The 20,093-nt window shown below is 52.9% G+C and overlaps 1 protein-coding gene across 2 annotated transcripts in view; it reads left to right on the top strand.

Moving 5' to 3' along the window:
• Positions 1-519: 519 nt before the first annotated feature.
• The window catches only part of Adcy5 (adenylate cyclase 5), a 148,012-nt gene continuing 128,438 nt past the window's right edge, over positions 520-20,093 (top strand). Inside the window, exon 1 of one of the 2 annotated variants that reach the window (XR_015632862.1) lies at positions 520-2,894. Coding sequence is in view for 1 of the 2 variants with exons in the window: in NM_022600.2 (NP_072122.2) it covers positions 1,758-2,894 (1,137 nt within the window). In the remaining variant the exon portion in view is untranslated. 2 annotated transcript variants of the gene reach the window in all.

Genomic DNA, 20,093 nt, shown 5'->3' with positions numbered 1-20,093 from the left:
CCGGGGCGCCCCCCACCCGGCGCGCCCTCCGTTGGCACCGTAGACGGGCCACAGAATCGCCCAATAAGAGCGCCGGACTCGAGTCTGACAGCTCTGGAAGCGGCCAATAGAGCCGGACCAGAGAAGGGGGGCGCAGCACCGTAGCTGAAGTTGGGCTGAATGGGGGTGGGGGAGAAAGGGTAATAAAAAGAGGGGAGATAGGACTGGGGTCGCAAGACCCGGCCGGGGGTGGATCGCCCACTACCCAGGTCCGACGAGGGATCCGTCAGTTGACCCGGCTCCAAGCACCAGGGAGGGAGGGGCGCAGTGAAAATTTTAGGTGAGGAAGGGGCGCGGGGGTCCCTGCGGCCCCCGGGCCGAGCTTGAGTATGCTCGCGGGGCGCCGGGGCCAGGGTTCGGGCGGCGGCAGGGCAGAGGGCGGAGGCGGCCGCACGCCGCTGTGAGCCGAGGCCCGGGCGGCGCGGGGGGCGGGGAGGCGGCGGGAGGAGGGGATGCGGAGGGCGCTCCGGCGGCGGCGGCGGCGGCGGCGGCGAGCGGGCGAGAAGGGAGGAGCGGCGCGAGCGGCCGGAGCGGCGCAGGGCCCGAGGCGTGCATGGCGCGCCCGGAGCCGGGCTCCCGCGGGCCCCTCGGGAGCGCTCCCGGGGCGCCGCGGCTCTTCGGCCGGCCCTTGTCGGCCGGCTGCTGTTGAGCCGCAGCCCTCCATCGCTGGATGCCGTGGTCCCCGGGAGAAGCCCGCCTGCGTTGGGGCAGAACGGCGGCGGCGCTGCGCCGGATTCCGCCCTCCGCGTAGTGGTTCTGCGCCCGGCCACGGTGGGCCAGCCCCCGGCAGCGAGGAACCCGGGGCTTGCGGAGCCAGCGACTCAGCCCTCGGGACCTGCGGGCGCGGGGCAGCCTGCTGGGTCTGGGGGACAGGAGGAGACGAGAAGAGAAGGGCCGCACCGCAGGAGCCGGTCCTCGCCCCCGCCCCCTGCGCGGACGCGCCGGAGGCTCTGTTCGCCTTTCGCCGGGGCCACGCTCCCACTCGCGCCTCTGGAGGTGGGGGATGCGGGCGACGGCCCCCCCGGGCTCCAGGACCCTCCTCCCCAGGGCTCCGGAGCTCTTGCTCCGCCCGCCGCCCCCTCCCCCGTCCTCTCCACCCCCCATCCCACCTCCCCACCCCTCGTAAGAAAATAATGCTGGCAGGAGCCTGCACCTCCCAGTCGCTCCCAGTGCGCTGCGAGCAAAGGGCACCCGCTGCGTCTCCGTGCCGGGACCCCTGCCGAGCCGCCCTCGCCGCCACCTTGCTGGGAGAGTCGCTGCGTTCCGCTTAGGCAGAAGCCTCGAGCGCCGCGTCCGGGAACTGCCAGCTTCGGAGAGGCGCCGCCCGCAAGGACACCTCTCCGTCCCGCCTGGTCCTCAACTCCCGGCCCGAGCTCGACGCGAGCCAGGAGTCCGGACGTCTCTGCGCGCGGCGCAGCAGCCAGAGCTGTCCCCACTGCCCCCGCTCGGAGCCAACTCCGTCTCGGACCTGGGACTCTGGACTCTGATTCGTAGCTACTTCTCACCTCGGGGCTGCGCTGTCTCCCCGCTAGCCTTCCCGTTGTCCTCCACCGCTCAGGACGGGGGTGCCACGATGTCCCGCTGCTGCGCAGGGCCCTGGGCCTCCCTCGACGTGTGACCCTAGCCTGGTCCCCCTGCTTGGCCGTCCGCCCTCTCCTTGGAGACCCCCGGCCCGGCCCCCGGGGGAAGAGGAAGAAGACGACGAAGCCGAGGGGGGGATGTCCGGCTCCAAAAGCGTGAGCCCCCCGGGCTACGCTGCACAGACAGCAGCGTCGCCCGCGCCCCGGGGAGGCCCGGAGCATCGCGCCGCGTGGGGAGAAGCCGATTCCCGCGCCAATGGCTACCCCCACGCCCCCGGGGGATCGACCCGCGGCTCCACCAAGCGATCTGGGGGAGCGGTGACCCCACAACAGCAGCAGCGCCTGGCTAGCCGTTGGCGCGGTGGCGACGACGATGAAGACCCTCCACTAAGCGGTGACGACCCTCTGGTCGGAGGCTTCGGCTTCAGCTTCCGTTCTAAGTCGGCCTGGCAGGAGCGCGGCGGCGACGACGGCGGTCGCGGCAGCAGGCGGCAGCGGCGGGGCGCGGCTGGAGGGGGCAGCACCCGGGCGCCCCCTGCGGGCGGCAGTGGCAGTTCGGCGGCGGCCGCAGCAGCCGCAGGTGGCACGGAGGTGCGCCCCCGCTCGGTGGAGGTGGGCCTGGAGGAGCGTCGAGGAAAAGGCCGAGCGGCCGAGGAGCTGGAGCCCGGAACTGGCACCGTCGAGGATGGAGACGGGTCCGAGGATGGAGGCAGTTCCGTGGCGTCAGGCTCTGGGACCGGCACGGTGCTGTCGTTGGGCGCCTGCTGCCTGGCCTTGCTGCAGATATTCCGCTCTAAGAAGTTCCCGTCGGACAAACTGGAGCGTCTGTACCAGCGCTATTTCTTCCGCCTGAACCAGAGCAGCCTCACCATGCTCATGGCCGTGCTGGTGCTCGTGTGCCTGGTCATGCTCGCTTTCCACGCGGCACGGCCCCCGCTCCAGGTAGTCTACCTGGCCGTGTTGGCAGCTGCTGTGGGCGTGATCCTTATCATGGCTGTGCTCTGCAACCGTGCAGCCTTCCACCAGGACCACATGGGCCTGGCCTGCTATGCGCTCATTGCAGTGGTGCTGGCCGTCCAGGTAGTGGGCCTGTTGCTGCCACAGCCACGCAGCGCCTCCGAAGGCATCTGGTGGACCGTGTTCTTCATCTATACCATCTACACCCTGCTGCCTGTGCGCATGAGGGCTGCGGTGCTCAGCGGGGTGCTTCTGTCGGCTCTCCACTTGGCCATCTCTCTGCACACCAACGCCCAGGACCAGTTTCTGCTGAAACAGGTAGGGGCTCACTTGGCCACACTTGATTGAGGGGTGGGCAGGCGTCGGCCTGATTTTAGAGAAAAGGAATTAGGTCCACACCAGTTAAAAGTGGTAAAAAAAAGTAGCCAGAGAGACAAGGCTTCATGCCCCGCTGCGGTGTGCGCCTTCTAGGCCTAGCTTCTTTATCTATTAAAGACTACTCTTGTATGGCTGGTAATGTTGCCGGCCCAGTAGAGGATATTCTTCATACTAGTCACAATTGCCAACTTAGGCAAGAAAGGAGGGTTTGGGACATTTTCAGAGTCCCCATTTCTTTCAGAACTTCTGGTCTTGTATAAACGACTCTCCCAACATCAGTGACTGAACCCTCTAGTAGCCATCCCCTCCTGAACTCCTCTGTGGGTTTGTTAGCTGGTCCTGGACACAGCATTGTGAAAGACTGTTGCCCAGTCTTAAGGAGGAGTCTATAACCCTGCTCCCTGAGGCAGGGAGTTGTTGAGACCTTGAAGCTGATTTAAGTTTGCTTTCTCTCCCAAAGTGACCCAAGCCACAAAATTTGCCTTTAGCACAGGTGGGAAGGAGCTGTTGTGGTGTGTGTGATGCCAGTGTGATGGCTGTCCCCTTTCCAGCTGTGAGGAGTGAACATCACGATCCCCTCCAACGGACACTCCGGGTGCTGCCATGCAGGCACCTTATATCCCTAATGGGACCTGTTGGGCAAACCTAGGGCTCGGAAGGACATCAGACTTATGGTTCTTGGTTAACTGGTGACTCAGACTTGACCCCAGGGTGAGACGGTCTCCCTGATATCCACACCCTGTTCTCTGCCACAGTCTGTGAGCCTCACGGGGCCTGTTTGTACGTTGTTCAGTTGGAGCATCAACTGGGGTCTTGCAGGTGGGTGAGTGTAGCTTTGGACAGCGCTGCACGCCCCTACCCCTCCTTTGCTACCTGCCCCTTCTCATAGAACCTCTCAACAGAATTCCATTGTTATTGCTTCCCTCCTCCTCTCCACTTCTACCTTCTTTTCCCAGACTTTGATCCCGTCCAGTGCTGCATCCTTCTGGGTGCGCTCTCCCGTGCCCTCAGGGTACATCCACACCCATGGGGAATAATAAATCATATAAGTTCTGACTCTTCATGGGGCACTGTGACTGGGAGAGACCTCTCTGGGTCCCGAGTTTCCCTTCTAGAGAATGAAAGGGTTCACTATGCCCCTATTACTCTGAGTATCCTCAGTGTGGAGCCTCACCTCCTGTGAGGATCTCCTCTTATGGCCACGCTGGGTTTTCTCCTCTCTGCTTGGTTAATAGTAGACCCAGAGGCATGTTGAAACACTCGTTCTTCTCTGCCAGCCACTGACTTTGCTAGTGTAACATCCTTGGAGTCCTGGGCTGTTTCTCTCTCTCTCTCTCTCTCTCTCTCTCTCTCTCTCTCTCTCTCTCTCTCTCTCTCCCCCCCCCTTTCCCCAGGTGTACTAGATACCTAGCATGATTTAGTAACTTCTCACAGGCTTGGTTGGGGTCCAGTGAGTGGACCAGGTCAAATGGGAGGCAGTGTGCATTTTTCTGATCTGGTATCACAGAGGGAGGGGGTTTAGACATCAGCTTTGAACTTGAGAGCCATCTTTTAAGATATGGTTGTTGTAAAAAAAAAAATATGGTTGTTGTTTGAAAGGGTTGCCACTGTCGTTATGGGGCTACAGTCTTAAATGGGCATTGTGTCAGTGGGGGGGGCAGTGGGCGCAGCTCTTCTTTGGAAGGAAGAGTCTTTGGCTTGTGTGTGGCAGTGGAGGTTTCTAGGCTAGCTCAAGGCACTTACAGACTTGAGAACCTGAGGTCTGACAATAATGGGAGGTAGTCCTGAGCGTAGGCTTTTGTGGAGATAAACCCAAGCCTCGTCTTAGCATGAACAAGACTGTGCAATCTTGTCTATCAGCTGGACTTTCCCTAGTGGTTCCTCAGGCTAGTCCTTCTTCCCTCCCTCTCTACTCTACCCTTCCACATGCCAGGCTTTTTTTTCCCCCGACTGTGGTCTTTAGACTTTTTCCTTGGCTGCAGGGTTTGGAGTAGGTTTATACTTAACTTTTTTTTTCTTTTTTTAAAATGTCTTCTCTAAGTCTAGCAGAGCTGGATAGGATTGGGCCAAGACAAGGGAACACAAGCATTCTTTCTGTTTGGTCTCAGAGAAAACAGCACCTTTTATTTTATTTTATTATTTTATTTTTTGTACTTGACTTTCAGATTATGCATGACCCAGAATGTGTCTTTCTTGAGTAAAAACTGTGCTGGGTGATGGAGAAACGGAAGTGGACCAGCCAAGCGTTTACCTCACCTCAGATTGCTTTAAAGCAGCAGGTGTTGGAGAGTGACTCTGGTTAGTTGTTAAGTTTCCCTAATGAAGACACGTGCCCAGGACAGGTGGTGATAGTAAACCTGTTCCGTGTTTGAGCTCTGATGCCCCTCACTGCCGACCCTGCCTCTCCACTCTGTGGTGTTTGGACTGTCTGCAAGGCTAACATCTACCCTACTATAGCCTGGGGCTCTCAGCAAGATCTAGTCTGTGTGCTTTGCCCCACCCCTTTGATGTGTGGGCTTCATCTTGGCTCAGTCAGGGAAGCAGCCCTTGGTTTCTTAGCATGTTGGTCTTCACCTGGAAGATTACTAAGGCTGGAGGTGCAGGGGCCCCTCTTGGTGGTACTGGGTACTCCTTTCTTCCTCTCTCCCCACCTGCTCCTTCCCTCTCACTTCCTCCATCCACTCCAGCACCCCTGTGGATATCTGCCCACCTACCCTTTCCTTGGCCTTTCAGCTCATTCTGCCTCCTTCTCTCCTTCTCTCTGCCTCTCAGCCTCTTCTGTGCTTGTGCATTGCTCTCATGGTTTTATCCCCTCACTTGAGGGTACAGTAGGAGCGTCATAGGTTGTTGGTTTTTTTTCCTCCTTTGCCTGTTAGAGGTCCCTGTGCTACACCCATACCATAAATAACACTCGAGCATCTGCCAAACACATTCCTCACTTGTGTTAATAGGCTGCAATGATGCTGGAGCCTGTTGCCATGGCAACCTCATTTTTGTTTGACTGAATCCCACTCTGCTACATAAAGCCTCTGTGTGCACTCACACACAAACAAGCATGCTCCCACAACTAATACCCGTTCTTGGCTGTCAGAGAATGTTTTTGGAGATAATGTCCTGGGGACCTGTGGGGGTGAGGTGTTCATTTGAACTCCAGAAGACAGTCATTTCTTTCTTCCAGAGATATCTTAGGAAGTGAGATGGATGGACAAGCTCTTTGGGAAGTAGGGGCCCTGTTCAAACGTGGGATGTTTTATTTTGTGGCCACATTAAATCTGTTTGGCACAACTTCTGGGGGGAAGATTCTGACCCTGCGAGTTTCTCGGGAGCTTGCAGAGGGGATGCCCACCCCCCCCTCTTGACTTCTATCTGCCGTAGCTCCTCACCCTTCTTCTCTCCCAGCCCCTTTGGGAGAAGCTTAGCTTAGTGGTTTCTTGTATGTCTTCTTTTGTACCTGTTTGAAGCTGACAACTGTCACCAGTTGTTCCAGCCATCAGAATGGCACAGGCACTGTGTGGGTGATGTTCCGTGACTGAGCACGTGTGCATGTCTGCCTCGAGGAAGTAAAGATGAGGATGTAGGTCAGGAATGGAGTCCCATGGCTGTTCAGGGACAAGCATATGTGCATGTGCCTGCCTGTCTGCTTGTCCGTCCGTCAGTCTGTCTGACTAGTGCTGGGGTGGCTGGAAAGCCTTTCAGAGGAGATCCTTGCAGCTCTGACCTGCTTGTTTTGGGCTGGCTTCCAAGGGCTCTTGCCTTTCTCATTATTCTAATGATAACGAATTATCATTATTGACCTGAGCTCCCCAGGGAGGGCCTGGTGCACCCTCTTGTCATTTAATCTTTGAGCCTAGGGGCTTGAGTGATCTACTCCCTTACCCCCCTGCTCCTGCAGCCGTGTGCTTCACAGTATCTGCCGAGAAGCCGCCTCCTCGCTCTGGAACATGGCCCAGAGGCCTTCTGATGGGTCATCGTGGCCTCCCCAAAGTGTGCTGCTGCTGGGTCACATGGAAAGGGACACACTTACCCTACAGTCCCTGCATTGCCTTCCACCAGTTAATTCTTCATCACTTGTATTTCTGTGCAAGGGCAACCTGGCCACAAGTGAAGCCCGCAGGCTGGAGTCAGGGTCGGCTTTAAGTCTGGAACAGAGGAGGGTCTGTTTGTCGACCCTCAATTAGCCTCGGGGCTAATTGCATTTGCTAGTTATAGTTCCTAATTGTTTTCAATTCTGTTTTCCTTTTGCAGGCAGCTAGGACTGGGTACTTAGAGGGGAGTAGACGTGGCTCCTGGCAGAGCTCGAGCAGGCTTCTGGATTGGGGGTGGGGGTCTTTTGCTAGCTCTTGGGAGGGGGAAGAATCAGTGATATGAGGGGGAGGAGCCCGTTAGCGACAACTCAGCAGAAGGTCAGAATGGTCTGTTGCTGGGTTGATGGAGATCCTCATAGTCAGTCTAAGTTGATGTGCACATAAGATCTCAGGGACAGTATACTCCCATTTGTCCATACAGAGGATACATGACCTCTCCAACTTCTCTACACAAAGGGTTGGGACCCAAGCCGTCCTGTGTAGACAGGCCTTGGCCACGAGTGCCTGTGTCAATGCTGGGAGTTGGCATCAGAATAAGGCCCAGGCTTGGGCCAGGCTACCTCCTCTCCTGAGAGACATGGAACTGCCACCAGGGTTCCAGTCAAATGTGGGAGTAGGGGTGTGGCAGGGGACCCCAGGAGGGACTCTTCCTAGGTTATGCCAGGTCCTAGCTGGGTGACTTCCTGTTCACAAGGCCTACATAATACCTCAGCTAACTTCTTTCATTTTGTGGCAGGCCCAGTTTGGGATTGCTTACTTCTCAGGAGTGCTGGGAATGGAAAGTTTGCTCTGAGAACTTCACCATGGTTTTTCCCATAAGTCCTTTGGGTATAGTTAATCTAAGTGATGTTTGAGCATATTCTTCTCTTATCCATGCTTATCAGATAGGGGTAGCTGGCTCAAACTGGAATGCAGCAAACTGGAAAGTCAAAGTTTTTTTTTTTTTTTTCTTTTTTCTTTTTTTCGGAGCTGGGGACCGAATCCAGGGCCTTGCACCTGCTCGGCAAGTGCTCTACCACTGAGCTAAATCCCCAACTCCGAAAGTCAAAGTTTTATACATACACGCATATAAGACACATTGTACACACACATATACATACACGCAGGCATGCATACACACATGCAGGCATGAACATTCACACATGCACACACGCATGCAGGTATGCACACATACACACATGTGCACACACATTTTATACATACATGCATGTATGAACATATATATACAATGCAGGCATGCACATACATGCACACTCACACACCCATGCACAGGTGCACACACATACACACACACATGCACACATACTTTCACCTTCTCAAGGCAATGTCCAGTTGCAAGATGGGAAAGATCTCTATAACACTATGAACAAAATCCAGGGATTTCTAATTGACAAACAGTGAGCTTTAGTGGGTGGTCTGTGGGTTGTGGGAGAAAAAACAAACAAACAAACAAACAATGACCTCCCATAAGTCCATCTTTGGTATGACTGTAGGAAAAGTAGGTAGAACTCTTGGTTCTGTTATATGAGATCCAGTTCGTAGGAAGGTTGAAATCTTGTCATGTATGATGTTTAGTTCTAAAATTCAGAGGGAGGTGACTAGTTTAGTAGAGTACTAAAGACCTTGAATTCTAGGGGGACAGTTGACAGAGTGTCGGATACTGCAGGAGAGAAATGAACTAGACAAGCTGTTGTGATTTCTTGTTGGAGTTTACAAGAGGTGCTAACTCAGTTTTGGTTGCTCCCAAGGATAGGTTTTAGGGCAGAAAATAGAGGCATATTTTTGCCCCAGGTAGGAGGCCTTTTTGGCAACTGGATTGGCAGTGACGGAAGAAGATGCTGTCTGTCAGTGGGGTGCAAGCGTGGAGCCAGAAGGCTGCCTGCTAGGCTCGCTGTAGCACTGTGGCAGCAAGAGCTCACCTCCGTTAGTTTAACACTGAGCCTAGCCTAGGCTATCACCGTCCTCTGTGGTGATTTTGGAAGATGCAGATACACAGGTGCTGCTAGAAAGTGCAACTTCCAAGGGTCTGGGGCGGATGCCAGAAATTGTTGGATTTGTTTATTTGTTTTGGTGCTAGGGATCAAATACAGGGCCTTGAGCATGTTAAGCAAGGGCTACATGCAATAAATCCCTCAACCTAAACTATTTCTCCTCCTCTTCCTTCTCCTTCCTCTTTCTCCTCCCCCCATTCCCCTTTCCCATCTTCCCTCTTCCTCCTCCTCCTCCCCCTCCCCTTCCTCTTCTTTTTCTCCTCCTCTTCCTCCTCCTCCTCCCCCTCTTCCTCCTCCTTCTCTTCCTCTTCCTCCTTCTCCTCCTCCTCCTCTTTCTTCTAAAACAGCTTAGATCTAGTATTCCAAGCTCTCCTGGTCTTAATGAGCAAGAGGAGCTCTCTCTGGTGACAGCCCAGTCTAGGATCCAATGGCTCAGCGTGCAGGGCAGCACAGCGGTCTCCTGGGTTCTCTGCTCACCTCAGCACTGTCTTCTCAGTATATGATTTCATTCCTCACAATTATAACAAGAAACCTTGGTAGCAAACTTTTTATTACAAAGTAAATGTTTATTTACTAAAGCTTGAGAGGTTCAGGGACATGGTGTCCATGTTAGCTCATCTCCCATGAGCACTGCCGCTTAATGATCAGCAGAGGCAGGGGCCCGTGCAGGTAGAGTCAAGTGGTCACACCTTAACCAGGAGGAGGAGAGAAAGCTGGATGAGGTAAAACACCTGACCCAGCAATGTAAACCCGGCAAAGCAGCCATGTCTTAATCTCTTAGGTGGAGGCAGGGGATTCAGAAGTTCAAGGCCATCCTCAACTACATGGTAAGTTTGAGGCCAGCCTGGACCACAGAGTCCATGGATGGAAGAAAAATCAGACAAAACTGCCAAGAAGTCAAACTTTCAGCGACCTTAGGAACCCCTGAAAGACCTCATATCTCAAAGGCTCCACCTATTCCCAGTAGCGAGCGTCACTCTGGGGACCAATCTTTTAAACACTATGGATCTTTGGAGAGTCACAGACTATTCTCAGATCATAGTGTGTGACCCCTGTGGAAAGCAGCAGCATTGTGCATGTCTGCTGAGTAGCATCCTGGAGGGGCTGGTAAGTCTGTGCTCATTCAGAGATGCAGATCTGGAAGGTGATTGGATGGTGGTAGCAGTGAACCGGCATGGGAGATGTCCAGCTTGGAATTGCTGCTCTCCACCCATTCCTCTCCCCCACCACTCTAGCCTCTATTTCCTGTTGGGGGGCAGAGCAATCTGTAGCTACTGTGATAGGGCAGGGGCAGTAGAAAGGGGGCGTGGCTAGGTTTGCCAGTTGGTGTAGAAAACACAGGAAAAGGAGGAGGACAGGGGATAGGAAGGGATTAGGGAATCAGGTTTGAAGGAGCAAGGTCCGAGTTCAGGAAAGTCATAAGAGATTGTTGCTGCTGGTATGGGGAGAGGAAGAGCTTGGGAGTGGGGGCAGGGTTGCCCCTGGGAACAAAGGGATATAGTCAGAGGAGGGGGAGACAAACAAAACATAAGGAGACAGAAGGAGCTTTGTTCTGAAGCCCAGCCTCATATGTCAGCATGAAATGTGCCCCTCCTAACCACCTCTTGCTCTGGGGGTTTACACACTGCTACTCTGGGGCTGAGGCCATCTGACATCACTCTCTAGCCTTCTGCTTCTAGGGCTCCCTGGGCAGTGGACATTGTCACTGGGCGCACAGCAGGCTAGCTATACTTTCAGAGGGACCCCTGGGGCTCCAGGTCTCATGTCTCCCCAGCGAGATGTACGTACATAGTAGGTGCTCACTGAGGCTCTGAATGAACAAACGGAATGAATGAATGGGTGGTGGGGTGGGTGGATGTCTGCACGCCGACTGTAGGCTTCGCTGAAGTGCTAGACCAACACCTCCACAGAAGGGAGCCAGCCGCTCGGCTTGGAAGCCTATTTTGGTGGGTTGTAATCCTAAACTCTGAGCAGGGCTTCCAAAACCCTCCTGCAGCAATTTTGAAGTGCGTGCCTTAGAAGCGGGGCTGCCGCCTGGCACTGCTGGTACAATACCACTTCCCAGACTGGGAAACCATCACACAGCCTTCCCCATTCATTCCGACAATCATCTGTCATTGGTGCCTCCTGTGACCCAGGCACTGTGCTAGGCTGAAGGGCTGTGGGTTGGTTCACCCAGGTCCCAGCTCTCTCAGGATGGCCCTTAGCCCAGAGTCTCGCATCAAGCGTATTCCCGAGAAGTCCATTAACTTAGACTTCATGGATACTCATACAGTCTGTGTTAAATGAGTTTGGGAAGCATGGTCAACTTTCTGCCTCTGTGGATCCAAATACCGCAGATTGAAAAAACATTTGAGTCTGTGCTGAACATGTACAGACACACATTTTTCTCGCCACTGTTCCCCAAACAGAGCGGAGCTCGTAATAAAGTCACATAGCATTTACATTGTATTAGGTGATACAAGGACTCCAGAGATGGCTTAACGTATGGGTGGATGTGTGCGGGTTATGTGTAAACCTCGCCCTATCTTATATACGGGCTTGAAATGTCTGTAGGTTTTGGTGTGTGAGATAGGTCCTGGAACCAAGCCCCCTTAAGACCTTGGGGGACAGCTCTACTGGGTTGAACAGAACTCCCAGGTTTAAAAGGTTTTAATACATTAATACATTGCCAAAAGGGGATATTGCATGAAGTCTTTATCAGATATATTTGATCCCAGATGAGCGCCCCCCCCCCCCCCCGCCCGTCTGCAAGGAATGTGTAACAGGGGACACTAGTGTTGGTAGAATGTACTGCAGCACTCTCAGGACTTGCTTTCCATCCAGTCCCCTGCCTCTGCCTCAGGGATAGACCAACCAAGGACACCACACTGAGGCGTGTGGAGGCCCGTGTTTGGCAGCTCGCCTCCCTTAGAAGGAGATTGCCCAGGCTCCGCTGGCTGGCTGCCTATAAGTCTCATCTTCCATTTGGGTCAGAAATCCTATAGGAAACAAAAGGACGGGGCTGGACCAGGCTAGTCCTACGTCTCCTTTATCTGGCTTCAGCTTCTCTCAGGAGTTGTCTGCTGCCCTTAGGCCGAGAGCGGGTTGGGCTTCTGCATGATGATACCATGGAAGAACTGGGCTCTGCCGAATGTGTTTCTAGAATTCTTGCTTCGGGCTCCGAGTGTGTAGCTGACCATGGGGAGGTAGTAACGGTCATTTCAGATCATCATTTCTCTAAATGTGACTTCTTCCTCTCCTGTCCTGAGTCTCCAAAATAAGGGATCTCCTGAAGGATTGGTCTAAGCAGTGAATAGGTACAGAGTCTACTTCACCCTGGGGCACTGGCTAAAGCACCCCGTGCTTTGTTTGTTTCCGAGACGGGGTCTTACACTGTAGCCCATCTTGGCCTTGAATGTGATAAATAGCCCAGATTGGCCTCAAACTTGAGTTAATCACCCTAAGTCTCAGTCTCCAAAAATCCTGGGGAAATAAACCTATACCACCAAGTCTGGCTGCACAACCGTAGTATTCTTTTCTTTCCTTGTCTCGAGGTTTTTCTTTTGAAAAATTAACATTCTCGTTACTGTTCTGTGAGTGTGCACGAAGGCAGAGGTCAGAGGCTAGGTTTCAGGAGCAAGTTCTCTCCTTCCACCACGGGTACCAGGGATCCAACTCAGGCCAGCAGGCTTGTGCAGCAAACACGTTCAACTGCTGAACCATCTTGTAGACCCTACCTCGTTGGACCTTAATATTAACCCAAAGAGGGAGAACCTTTTCCTCCCCTCCACCCAACAGACACTGCAGAAACTTGTGTGAGAACAGCCCACTAACGGTCCTGTAAGGTCCTGCATCAGCGAAGCAGATGTCCAGGTCCCTGATGCTCTTGGGCATGAGCCCTTGGCGTGCATCTGCCTGTCTAACTTCTAGCTCCTAGCACCTGGGGGCTTTGAACCTTGGGGCCTACTAGGAGGGCAGGCCAGAAGTGCTCTGACCATGAGTACCTTCTTTCTTCGTCCTGGGGGTGGAACAGTCTAGTTTAGGGTGTGGGTTGTGCCAATTTCCCAGAGTTCTCTGGGAATATTAAGCTCTATAGCTACTTAGGGTGATAACACTGTCTTCCTTCTCCTCTTTCTGGTTGCTTTTTCCTTCTGCCCCCTTCTATTGCTTTCTGGGGCTAACCCCCAGGTAAGCCTCTCCCATTTAAGCCCTCCTCTCCAGGTCCTTTTATTAGGGGGAATATAAACAGACAGCGGTCAGCCATGACTTTCACCCGGTTTGGTTGGAACACTAGGGAGCAGGAGGCTGAGTGCTGGGGGCAAAAATGCACCCAGTGCAGAACTGGGTGGTAGAAGGTAGACCCTCGGGCTTGCCTTTGGCTCCACACGCCTACCCGGTGGCTTGTTCATTACTGATACATTGCTGGCAAGACAAGGGGGATGGTGTGAAATTTAAAATAGTAGTTTTTAGGGAGACTTGTATTTGCTTAGTGATACAAGCATCAAGTATCAAGTGATACTTGAACATCTTTGCCTTTCTATACCCTCTCCGGTTGGCCTCGACCTCTCTCCAGATTAACTAGACAGATTAAGATGACAATGAACCAGATTACCTCAAAACCATTTTTATTTTTGAAAAAAAGAAATGAGAACCCTTGGCTTAGGAGGTTTTTTTTGTTCCGCTCTAGTGTGGAACTGAGAGAGAGCCATGCTGACTGGAGGGCATGCTGGCCAGGCTGAGACAGGATGTAGCCAGTGGCTAGCTCAGTAGTCCGTGTTTACCTTCTTCTTGCCCCACCCCCAATGCCCCCTCATACCCACCTCCCCACCCCCACCTCCCCACCCCCACCTCCCCACCCCCACATCCCCACCCTCACCTCCCCACCCCCACCCCCACCTCTTCGACCCCGCCTGCTGCGGTGGTGCCTCTGGTAAATTCCACCCAGCTTTCTCAATCTGACGACTGCCCAGACAGCTACACAGGCAGCTACCGTTCACTGTGGCACTCCCTCACAGACAAATACTTATGCACAGCATGGCTGGGGACGTGTGTCCCAAAGGGATGAGATGTGGCACTTGCCAGGGAAGGCTTCACCTCAAATAGTGGAACACCTAGGTCCAGGTTCTTTAGAGCAATGACTCTCGACCTTCCTGGTGCCCCTTAATATAGGTCCTCAGGCTGTGGTGACTTCCAACCACAAGATTATTTCATTGCTACTTCATAACTGTAATCTTGCTACTCTTTGGAATCATAATATACATATCCGATATGCAGGATATCTGATGTTCAGCTCCCAAAGGGGTCTCGACCTGCAGGGTGAGAACCGCTGCTCTAGAGGGTTCTCCTGGCTTCCTGTATGCTCTGTTAGCGCTGTTATAGGCCTAAGGTGAGGAAGGAGGGTCAGAATCAAGGATTTTCTATCCGCTTTCGAGTCTGAATTCTATAGAGAGATTCGGAAATAGACCTTACTAAAGCCCACCCAGCCTATTTTAATTAAACTCCCGGGGATGAGACAAGGTGTTCCCAGGGTTGAGATGTGGTCTAGACTGTGGATGCAGTCATTCCAGATGGTTCAAGGGCTTCTCCAAGACGCTAGCATTTCACAGGTGGCTGCTCCGCCCAGGAGGCCCTGGGGTGTTCACAGCCCCAGCTGAGCCCGGCTCTGGCCAGTTCGCCTTACTTCTCTTCAGTCAGTTTTCTCTCCAGCGACACTACTGTCCTCACATTCGGTGGCCCTGCAAGTTAGTGTGTGTGAGGGTGCACTGGACAGAGGGGTCACATGAGGTTTTAGAGAGTGTGGAAATAGAGGCTCAGGGAGGCAGCGTGACCTCGTTCAGGCTACGCTGCTAGTTCTTTGGCGTGGGAGGCACTGCACACATCCAGAGTTTGGACATGAAGCCAAGACTGTTCATAGTTGGGCTCAGGGCTAGTGCTCTGTGGTCCTCTAGCTTCTTCAGAAGCTGCAGAAGGCACAGCTGCACCCAGGCACCTGCCTCAGCCTGGTGTTGGAATACACTTTTTTTTTGGTAGTATCTTTTTTCCCTTCTGGTGTCTGGTGCAGATGGGCATTAAATGAGTCGTCATTTTCCTGAGCCTGCATCCTGCTGTTCACCTTTGAAGAACTCCTGTTAGTTTTATGGGCGACGAGGAGAGAAGTCAGAAGCGATGCTGGGGTTGCTTAGCTCTGGGGTGAGGTTGCCTCTGTTAGCTCGAGACACGAGAGGGAAGAGAGGTTGTCACAGGTACCTCAGGACTGCCTTCTGCTACAGCCCTGCGGTCAAGCATGGAGTTTCCGAAGCATAACATCTTGTAGGTACACAGATCAGTGCTCACTAAGGGAGCACTTGGAGGATCTCGAAGCCTCCACACCCTATAAAGTGCCCTTGATGTCCCAGAGCTCATTCTGTGGCAAACCTACCTGTGTATCAGTTGGTCTTCTCAAGAAGACTAGGAGGAAAATGACTCCATCGAAGTTAATATTTTTATTCATTCTTTGAGAATTTCGTGCCCAGCCCCTCACTTCCCACTCACCCAATTTTGAGTTTTCTTCTGACTTTGCTGTTGTCTCCCGTGCCCCATAACCCCCACCTCCAATCAGGTCTAGTTTGCCTTACCCAACAGCTCTTGGGAGTACAGTCTGCCCTGGAGTAGGGCCACATGGAAGTGACTCCTACTGATTTCGTGCTCAAGGTTTTTAATTGCCACATTTTCTTTTAGTGACGGGAAAGCTGTGTGTTCACCGAACTTGCCCTCATCCCTAATCCTCTGGCCAAGTCTCTTTCCTGTAAGCATTTCACCATGCTGCATGGATGGGAGCCATTGGCCCTCTGACTGGCCCAGAGTAGATATTGCCAGTGGGGATGTGCCTGGGCTCCCATCTCAGCCAAGAGGCGGCAGAAGCAGAGGGGCTGGTACACATCTGGAGAGTGGAGGAGACCTTTTTCCTCAACATCTGCACTACAGACTAAATTAAAACTGTTATCTTTTTCTCTCTAGGGCATATGCTGCATTCATGTGTGTGTGTATGTATGTATATATGTATGTATGTATATATGTATATATGTGTATATGTATATATGTATGTAGGCAGGGTTTCTCTGTGTAGACCTGGCTGTTCTAGAACTCACTCTGAGAGTTAGGCTGGCATTGAACTCAGAGATCTACCTGCCTCTGTCTCTCCGGTGCTGGCACTAAAGGTGTGCACACCACCATCTGCCTTGTTTTTTAACTTTTGAGATTATAATTACATCATTCTCCCTCTCCCCTCCCTCCATCTAAACTCTGTCATATAACTTTCCTTGCTCTTTCAAATTTAGTTGTTACATGCATGATGCGTATAGCTTGTTTTCCTTTTGAAACAGGATTTCTCTGTGTAGCCCTGGCAGCCCTGGACCTCACCATGTACACCTTGAACTCAGGATCTGCCTGCCTCTGCCTCCTGGGTGCTGAGATAAAAGGTGTTCCCCCCGCCCCCACTATGCTGTGTATACTATATGCCCCAGGGAAGACCATCCTGCTCTCCGAATTCCTTAGTTGGCTATGGTTCTTCATGTAGGGCTGAGGCCTTGTGAGCTTTCCATTGATCAAGTTTGTCCTTTTAAGCAATTTTGTGCCAGGGGAAAAATCTAGAGTCTCATATGTAGTTAAGCAGGCTCTACCACATACCTACCTGCACCCAGACCCTGCATTGCCATTTTATCTTGGAGGGTTTCTTCCTTCCTTTCTTCTCCCCTTCCCCTACCCCTATCCTCCTCTCCTTATCTGCTCTTTGCTTTGATATACACATATTCACTGTATGTTACCAATTTTCTGTCCCCCACTTGCCCAGCCCTCAGGGGGACAGACAGTTCCCACTCCTGGGTTCAATGAGGAGGTCTGACTTTGGCAGAGAGGGCTCCCCGCCTGGACCAGTATCTCCACACACCACCACCACCTATCCTCAGTGCCAATATGAGCAGGGATCACTACATAAGTTCCAAAAGGATTCTTTGTTCTTTTTTTTTTTTTTTTTTTTTTTTTTTTTTTTTGGATTTGGGGACTGAACCCAGGGCCTTGCGCTTGCTAGGTAAGCGCTCTACCACTGAGCTAAATCCCCAACCCTGATTCTTTGTTCTTTTTAGTGCATTTCCTTGGCATAGCCACGGCCACACTCTCCCTCATAGTTTAGAGTCATGTGTGGTGGCGTGGCTGTCTGCTTGCATTTTTACAATAAATGCCTGGGGTTGAGCTTAGACTGGCTGAATGGGTTAACTGCAAAGAATCCACCAGAACTTAAGGTGTCGGAAGGACACCTAAGAGACAAGTTTCTACCTAATCTGAGGGTTCAGTGGAGATGGCTTAAGCATGGTGTTTTAAATTTCTTTTTGTGCTGGGGCTAAAACCAAGGGCTTCACACATACAGAGCACAGACTGTCACTGGTCTCCCGTACCCTGGCATCAGTGTTTTATAGTGCTCCTGGGGATTCTAACAAGCACCAAGATTGAAGACTTGAGCCCTAATCCTCCCCTGTCAGCAGAGGGGTCATGCAGATGACACGGGAGTCTGATTTATGGCTCTATTGAAAGGCAAGTTGTTTATATCTACAGGGTTTATTGTGGTGATTTAGTGGAAAGTGATGGCCACTGAAAATGATCGTAGGCATGTAACGGGGGCAGGGGGAGCAAACGTGCTTGAGGGTTGGTGCATAAATGTTGTCAGGCAAGGCTGTGGTTTGGTTTATTTATGCTGCTCTTATCACTGGCAATTAACCCCGAATGTGACTGGATAAATGGCTGTGCCCAGTGCTGTAATATCTGCAAGGATGTTTTAAGGGTGAGTCTCAGCAGAGCGGGAAACATCACTTGGCCTCCTGAAAGTCCAAGTCTTTTAGCCGCTAACAAATGCCCGTTGGTTGGTAGAAGTTCTTCCCTGCTCTCTCCTACAGCTGTGTGGACGAACGGCTTAGCCTCACCCTCCTTGGCCAAGTTCATTAATTTCCGTCCCTGTCCCACTGCAGCCTGGTGGTGTCTATCGTAGATGCTCACTGAACACCCATCAGGCGCACGGACGGTTTTGCTCAGGGTCACACAGCAGGCAGCTGGCGGTGTTAGCTCAGTGTTGCCGGGCTTGCCACCTTTCTACAGAGCACGGAAAACAAGAGATCCCATAGTTCTGCCTTCTCGTGTGTGTGTGTGTGTGTGTGTGTGTGTGTGTGTGTGTGTGTGTGTGTGTGTGTGAGAGAGAGAGAGAGAGAGAGAGAGAGAGAGAGAGAGAGAGAGACTGAGAGAGTAAAAGCAGGTGACATGGTGTTGGGGGTCACTGTGCATCTTGAAAGCTCTCTTCCTGTCTAGTCTGAGGTTAGCTCTTTCCTGCCTCCTTTGGAATGGGACGAGGAGGACAGGACATCTCTTGGGGTCCCTGTGCTCTGGAGGGCAGAGTGGGAAGCATCTTCCACACGGCCTGAGTTTGAGGGACATCCAGGACAAGGGAAGGTCCTCACGGTTAGACTTGGCCAAGCATCACTTGTGGATTGTCATGTCTCCCCTCAGGGGAGGGTTGTCCAGGGAGAGCTAATTCTGGACTTTGCTTTACATTTATTTTAAAAGTGGAATATTCCTTTACCATTGGTGACGATGGCCTAGAAAAGCCAATTAGTCACCATATGAGTCCTCCCGAGGGGGTGTTGCCGCCCTGTTCCCCTCCTACCTGCCATTGGTGGGGCTCCTATAGACTTTTCCTTCACAGGCTCAGGGGATCGTGCCTCAGTCTGGTCTTAGTCCTCCAAGCAGGCTGAGGTGATGTGATCGCAGCTTAGATCCTAGGGCGTCTGGGGAGTCAGCTCCATTTGAGTGAGCTAAGGCATGGGTTCCCACGACCTGTTTGGTTTGCCTTGGTTTTGAGGTGGGTCCTGCTGTGTCACCCAGGCTGCTCCAGAACTCCTGGGTGCAAGCACTCGTCCTGCTGTAGTAGCTGGAACTCTCCTTCCTGACAGTTGGGGCTTCAGGAGCACACTCCATTCTCTAAGGCTCCTGAGGGTTCTCACGTGCTCCAAAGCTGAGGACCAGAACCCTGAGGCTTCCTCTTCATCAGTGGACGGAGCCATCTGAGTATGGCTGTACTGGAAGGCCTCCTCCAGTCTCCGTGCTTTATGTGCTTCTGGAAGTACAAGGAAGTCTCCTTTAACCCGGGACACAAAGGACCGACCTGACTCCTCTCTCACTACTTATTCATTGTTGAGACAGGGTCTCCCTCTCTACCCAGCTATGCAGAATAAGCTAGTCTTGAACTGGCCAACAGTCCTCGTGTCCTGCCTTCTGAGTGCTGGGATTACAGGTGTGTACCACCACACTTGGCTGCCTGATTTCTCTTAAGGAGACTAAAAGGTAGAGACTGCCCCATTCTGCATTCCCTGGAGTGGGCAGAGGGTCTCTCTGTGCGTGCCGTGGGTAGTCACTGGAGCTTCATGAGGAAAAGAGCCCATCAATGTGTCTGGTCCAAAGGTAGATCCCGGGGTAACGTGAGGCACCCTCTCTCCAGGGGATGCTGCTACACCCGAGACTGCTGGGACCCCATACACCAATCCAGGTTGTGGTGAGGCAGGTGATGTGGGAAGCGGCAGAGAGGACTGGGTGCAGACATGGGGTAAGGCAGAGTAGAGAGGTTTCAGAAGCTGGGCAGCCCATGCTACCACGCAAGTGAGGTATATGTGACCCTCACACTGAGATTTGCTGTCCCTCACTTGCACCAAGTTAGGACTGAGTTACCAGATACATAGTCTTAGTGAAGGTCATCTGTTTGCCTGTCCATCAGTCTGTGTGAGTGTATGTGTGTATCCTGACTTCCAGGCTCCTGGCAGAAACCTTTGGGAAGACGCTTTATGGGTACCAGTTGGGGTGGGGTAGGGAGAGGGAGGGGTGGCCGTGTTCCTGAGAAGAGATGAGTGAACTCTCTTTGCTTTCAGTTGTGGGGAGAGGAAGAGTTTGCAACCCCAGAAGCTGGTGGGGGAACCCCTCTTTTTATCCTGTGGGCTGGTAAGGTTGGGGCATGGAATGGGGTGGAGGTGTCTTGGGACACGACACCTCTGTCCTCCTCTGGGTCAGAA

The sequence above is a fragment of the Rattus norvegicus genome, chromosome 11 (genome assembly GCF_021556685.1).
Source record: "Rattus norvegicus strain SHRSP/BbbUtx chromosome 11, alternate assembly SHRSP_T2T, whole genome shotgun sequence".
NCBI classification, from domain to species: domain Eukaryota; kingdom Metazoa; phylum Chordata; class Mammalia; order Rodentia; family Muridae; genus Rattus; species Rattus norvegicus.
This window is presented reverse-complemented; position numbering and strand designations above follow the sequence as displayed.